Source organism: Monodelphis domestica, chromosome 4 (assembly GCF_027887165.1).
Source record: "Monodelphis domestica isolate mMonDom1 chromosome 4, mMonDom1.pri, whole genome shotgun sequence".
Classification (NCBI taxonomy): Eukaryota; Metazoa; Chordata; class Mammalia; order Didelphimorphia; family Didelphidae; genus Monodelphis; species Monodelphis domestica.
In genome coordinates this window covers 451,985,576-451,992,421 of record NC_077230.1, presented here as the reverse complement: position 1 = coordinate 451,992,421, position 6,846 = coordinate 451,985,576, and the positions used below count along the sequence as shown (strand labels likewise).

At 38.4% G+C, this 6,846-nt stretch overlaps 1 protein-coding gene across 1 annotated transcript; it reads right to left on the bottom strand.

Moving 5' to 3' along the window:
- Positions 1 to 855: 855 nt before the first annotated feature.
- On the bottom strand, positions 856 to 1,794 carry monDomV1R1225 (vomeronasal 1 receptor monDomV1R1225). Its single transcript, NM_001166780.1, is given in 1 exon segment — positions 856 to 1,794. A coding segment is annotated over 1 exon segment (939 nt).
- Between the last annotated feature and the right edge of the window lie 5,052 nt (positions 1,795 to 6,846).

Here is a 6,846-nt window from a genome sequence, read left to right as displayed (position 1 = left end):
AGCTCTCTCTGTCTCTAGCATCTGGGGAAGAAACTTGCTGCTGCTAATGCTGCTGGAAGCACCCATGTTGGAGCTAGATTAGGTTATTTTAAATATCTCTTTATCTCATCTCTTACCTATCTAAGTAATTCTAATAAATTATTAAAATTCTAAGGACCAGAGTCCTGATTTTACTATTACATGATTGCTTATGGACTGATTGACTACTCTTATACTATTTCTTATTGATAGCACTTCTGGCAGATAACAAGGCAGTATCCTGTATTCCAGTTTTCTGAGGCATAGATTTGTGATCTCTAGAATACATTAGAAATTGTGAGAAGTTGGAAGAATTGGGCATGAGAATGGCTCATCCTCCAAAATCCCCCCCCCCCAAATAATCAGAAATAATTCCATAGAAACAATGCTGAAAATGGCAAACATGGAAAAGAGTTGGTAGTTAAACAGAGCAGACAGGGATGACCCAGGAGAAGGATTGACTGGTGGTACAAGTACCCTAAAACAAAAACTAAGGAATGAACAAGATCCAATCCCTGGGGGAGGAGGGCAGCAGCTTCACCTTGTCTTCTTGGTATAGGAGTCTATATCCCAGAAGCAGATACTGATGGAGTCAACAAGTAGCAAGTTGTAGGAAAGCACCTGTGTGGTTGCAGCCTTGGCTACAGGATTCTTTGCTCACCCACAGCTTGGAATTGACCACTGAATAGGGAAAGACTTCAGGAGTTTAGGTAAGAAACCTCTAACTTTTGAAGTCCTGCAATCCTTTGATCCTATCCTGTGCATACATGATGATCATCAGTCATGTAAAGGTATTTGCTAGTCAGATTAGAAATACAGTGTTGAGTAGTGGAATCCCTAGGAAGAAGAATTGGGGAGTTTGTCTTTCCCCAGAGTTGAGTAGTACAAATGGAGAATTCTAGAATCATGGGAGATCAGAACAAAGGGACTGATGGCTGGGAAACATGCAGCTAAGAAAGCTGAGGTAGTCATCAACCACTGATGATATTTCTCAAATTGAAAGAGATAAATTACCATAATAGAATTGATTGAGTTGAAGGAGACATAGGTGCTTACCAACACCAAGATGGTATGGGTGGCCCTTGTCTCAGGTGAGGTTCTTGGGATAAAGCTGGAGCTGTGAATATGCTGGACTACTTGATGGTGCCTATGTAAGAAAAGCACCAGATAGCCACTAGCCATGACCATGCATCCCACACACAGGAAATCAGGGATGGAGAACGTAATTACCAATAGTAAGGCTTTGAATGAACCTGAAGTAAAACCTAAACAGAATCCCATATGCCATATCCTGGTGTTGTTACTATTTTCTCTAAAGTTCTGTATATTTGCAAACATATAGATATTCATCAGTATACACAGGATCCAGGAGAAAAGGCAGAAGGTGACGATATTCTTTGGAAGTTTATTTTTGAGTCCTGACAATTTAAACCAGGTAAAGGAGCTGATAGTGATCACCTGAAATACACTCAGGAGGCAGGTAAAGGTCAGGGAAAGACTTCGGGCCACTCGGTGGATGTAAATGATGAATTTACATGCAAAATTATCCAGGAAAATTTTCAGGCCCAAAGCAAGCATTGTCTGGGGGATTCCTTTGATAATAAGCACTATAGAGTTTGACAAAGCTAAATGGACCAAAATGGAATCTATGGGCTTCAGTCTGTGGCCAGTGAGAAAAGTGATGGCATAAAGACAAAGGAGGAAGAAGTTTCCCAGGACACCAACACCTGTCTGAATGAAGAAGATGATGCCAAAAACCAAATCATGAAAAGCCATTTTCTTTCAGTCTTGAGCAAAACTAGATTCAGAGCTAGAAGGCTGGAAAAAAGAGAAAGAAAGAAATCTTTGTGAAATCCCTAATGTTCATTTTCTGTTGAGAATAAGACATGACCTAATTGTATATCCTAGATTTTATTTGGCAATGAGGAGAAGGCAGATTGAGAAAGTAGTATAGGTCAGGCATCATACCTTTCCCAGGACATCAGGAGACATTTTAGTAACTAAGAATAATCAATGAGGCTAGGGAAATGAAGGGAAATCAAGGAAGGGATGATCAAAATGGACAACATGAACCACTATTAGAATACATTAAAAATTCAAGAAAAAGACCAAAATTGAAAAGTGACACAGTTGAACATATTTTAAAAAACCTTAGTCTAGTGCCTCTAGAGGTAAAAAATAACTGAATGGAAAGGAAAAAAAATCTATTTGGAAGTAACGTAGAGCTAAATCCCACAGTATATATGTGCTAGGACAAAAAGATTTAGGGCATTTAGAAAAGGAGGAATTTGATATATCATGGTTAAGCTCATATTGCAATAAGTAACGATAGTATGAAGGTAAAGAAGTGTAGATCCATGATAAAGCTTTTTAAATTAATACATAAATGTCTTAGTAAAAGATTAATTATATTTAATGTAGCAGCTTACTTAAGACATTGGCAATAATATAAATTTGTAGAATGTTACCAACATAGGAAATTGAATAAACAACCCACTGAAAAACCATGATAATAATAATAATAAATTTGGTAATGAGAATATTATTAAAGACTGAACATAGAGACTATATATAGAAAATAGAAAAGACAGAAATGTACAGGATAATGGCAAAGATTAATCAAATATATCATGATAAAATAGTTCAAACGGAAATAGTTCTTTTAAAAGCTAATAACAAATGAATGGCAAAAAGAAAACTGAATTCTTTATTCTATTCATTTGTTATTAATTCAAATTATTAAATTTTAAAGAAAAAATAATTCAACAAGGGTAAAACAGAAATGTATCAAATATGTTCCATGAAATTTGAGATTTTAAAATAATTAGTTTTTGAGATGCAAAACACTCAAATTAATATAATGAGAATTGGATGACTTAAGTAGCCTGATCATAGAATTCTTTTGGATGAAAGAGATTCCCAGATTAATTTACAAATTGAAAATAGCTTCCACCAAAATATTAATAGGCTCCGGGATAGGAAAAATAATGTCCCATCCTATTAAAAAAAATCAAGAGTATCAAGATAACTTAGGGGAAATGGTACTTGAGAGGCAGTACCCACTTTACCTAAACTACAAAAAAAGATGTCAATATCTATAAAATAGTCTGGGGAGCTGCATGGCATCATAGACAGATGACTGATTAGGCATCAGGAATAGACATTTTCAAGGGTTATACATTGTGGCTTTGTGCCTCTGGGCAAATCACTCAACACCTCAGTATTCCAGGCACCTTTCCTAGATTCAGAGCTTCAGAGAAGGTGCTAATCCTTGGTGGTATTAACCTGGGAAAAACACAGAACTACTAAAGTAGTCAGAAAAAAAGTCTTTAATCAGGAAAGTGATAGTATTCACTATTTGGATGCTACAGAGAATCAAGTGCCTAAAAACCACAGAGAGCCAAAGGCTCTGGCACTCTGGCAACAGTATCTCTGAGAGGATCACAACACTAGATGATTCTCTGAAGAACAATAGAATGTGGGGAATTTGTATACCATTTGGGGAACCAAGGACCAGGAAGTAGGATGGATTGACATTACCATGGCTACAAGGAAATGAGAGGTCCAAACTACACTGATAGGATGCAAAACAGGTTGGGAAAAGAAACTGTAGCCAGAGGCTGGGGTATCAGGGGTGGCCTACTTACAATAAATACTAAAAGGATGGCTCCTGCCCAGATGCTGGTCTTCTTGGGAAGGGATCTGATATAATAGGGGAAACTTGGAAGACTAAAAGGGTACTTGGCATTTGCTTAGGTCTGCAAGCCCCAAGAACCTGGGATTATCAAGTACTTTAAGGTCTATTATTCAGTCTGAAACTGATGAGTCTGAGACTTCCCTCAGGGTGAATTGTCAGGGGACCAGAACAGGATAGGGGTCTCCAGATTTCAAGTTATCAGTGGTAAAACAGCTTCTTTACCTGGATTTTCTTTTACCAAAGAAATATCAGGCTCAGAAAAAATACTGCTCCTGTTACTGCTATTGATGCTAATTGTTACCACTACTGCAATTATTATTCTTAAGATTAATGGAATTATGGGGGAACAAAAGAGAGAAAAACATAAAGATTTTTTTTAAAGCAGAAGCCAAGGTATTGACTGTGGCAGCTTTAAGTTGTTGATATTAGGGCAAAGATGTCCATAATTGTGAAAGAAGAAGGTACATTAAATTAAAAGGGTTTGTAAGGAAGCACTAGAGGAAGAGAATAATATTTTGCTCCTTTTGAGGAATAAAGAATATTGCAATTGGAATCAAAATAAACTGGGTTCAGATACCTTTTATGCAGCATACTCGTACTGACAGGACATTGACAAAATGATTTTTTTCTCTTCAGATTTTAATTTCCTCACCGGTAAAATGAAAAGGTTGTTGCAATTAAAATTCTCTCTAGAGACTGATTTTTGGATAAGAATGTCAGTTTCTTGTTTATATCAGGGTTTTTTTTTGCCAGGTCAATATTATAAACAATAAAATGATATAGTGTCCATGGCTCTCTCATGACTAGGGAAAGTCAGGTAGCTTCATAAATTGATTTTTAGGAGCTCTGTAAGAATTAAAATTATGAAACTGGCTTTAAATTAATAAAGTTTATTATGGTATGGGCATTGTACACCTAGAAATTCAGGCAAACTATTATCAGGGAAGTTCCTTTGCTCCCTTACACCACAACCTCTGACTGCCAACCCACAACATCTGATTATCCTCCTTAGATTGTCCCATTGATTTGAGATGGACAAAGAGACACACCTTATCCATCTGTCCTCCAAATCATGAGAGAACCACCCCACATGCCTTCAGGCAAACCTCCTCCCCAGCCCCTTGCCCCAGAGTCACATCCTCACTGCTAATAAGAATATAAAAAGCCCAGATGTGAGGCATTCTCAGAGCAAACCTCCAGGTTGTTCCACTCATGCTGTCTTGCTGTCCTCCCAAAGAGCAGCTCTTCCACCCACGTTGTTCCACCTAGGAGGCAGGCTTCCACCTATGCTACCTCCTGGTCAGATTCAACATTACTTTCCAAATTAATATATTTCTCTTTATTTTTAAGCCAAGTTTTGGAGTCTTGCATTCTTGCAAAAGGTATCCTTCCTGAGCCCCAGGGGGTCACCTCTGAACCCCACAACAATTAGAATCATTTGGATAGGTAAAAGATGAGAAAAGGTAAGAAACCCCAAACTTGTAGCCTAGTAAGATTTGATGAACCCCAAGTTAAGGACTAGCTTGTAAGTTGGAGACCCAGTTCTCTGAGAATCCACCCTGAAGGGAATCTCAGGCTAGCAGTTTCAGGCTGATTAATGGACCCTAAGGTAAAAGACAATCCACTTCAGATGGGGGCTAAGCCCAAGCCAGTGACTCTTCTTGTCTCCAGAAGCCTCTCCCAGTATGTCACACCCTCTTCTGAGGATCAAACTGGGGACCTTCAGCTTCTGAGACTGACTGAGCTAAAGAGTCCCTCTGAGAGTTCCCAAAAGACAAGTTCCCAAGTGACAAAGGTAAAATATGGGGTTGCATAAAATAAGGTCATTAGAGGCTAAAAGAAAAGGACAAAATTAAACTCATTTAAAACTAATTTAGAGATCCGCTCACTGGAAAATGACTCTTTGATCCCCAAATGTGGCTTTCTCTAAATAGGACTTGGTCCTCAACATTCAGCCTTTCTACAAAGATTTCATAGCCAATGAACAGTGATTTTTCTCCAGTGATTTTGTCCCTGAAGTGGGGCACTTCATAAAGTGAGTCCAGACACCCAAAATTCAATTTTTGGAACCATTATTTATTGATTAATAAAGAATCTACCAGCTGGGACAGCCTTCCCTAGTGGAAGCTGCATCAGACTGGCATTACAGGATGGCTTATACAGGTTACAAGATACAAAGTTATTTCCTTTCACACACAGATTCTTATTTGACAATCAAACAAACCTTATCACAAACACAGGTATGTGTGGTCAGTGATGGGTGGACAATCCTCAGGGTATTCGGGGGCTGTTTACTTTCACATGTACTTAATCACTTATCCCTAGTTAGCTACATGTTGCCTTGCATTCCATCCTGACCTCTTTGATATTCCTGAAGTTCCTTTGTTTTCTGACCTTCCTAATTCTCATCCTTAGGATACTTAGTGTCTAGTCTGCAGCCTGCATGAGCTGCTTGACCTCCTGGGGGGGTGGGGGGGTACTGAGTCTGTTTCCTAAAAAAATGCAGGAAGGGATTGATCTGTCTTATCTACTTCAACTTTATTATCTTCCCTTATGGGGACTACTTCATCTCAATAGGGAATCTCTTCCAAAAGAGGGAGGAATAGAAGAAGAGGGAATGAAAAGCAGATAAAGGGGGATTTGGAAAAGCAATTGAGCATGGAAGCAGCAAAAAAATATGTCACTGAGCATAAAGGTTATTCGAGTTCAAGGCCAAAGAAGGTGAGCTTAGAGAAAGTTTTATTTAAAAAAAAAAGTGTAGAGTTTGAAATCAGTTATGCTACAGTGATTGAGTTTCCCTGTTTTGTTTTCCACCATATTGGGCTGGGCTAGGTGATCCTCAGGGCACTCCCCACCTTAGATTTGCCAATAAATAAGGTTTTATTAAGCACTCATTATGTGCTTTGAATGCAATAGAATGTATGAAACATTTCCTCTTAATCTTATGCTCTATGATTCAATGGGGAAAAAAAGGCAGAGAAAAAAAGAAGGGGCTTGGATTTAAAAATGTACCTGGCAGTACATGTACGAGTGGCTACGGGGAATAGAAGAAGAAGGGAACCTGTCATTACAGTAGATCAAATGTGCTGTGGTGGAGATTTGGACTAGAAGGGAAGCCTTCTGCAAAAATA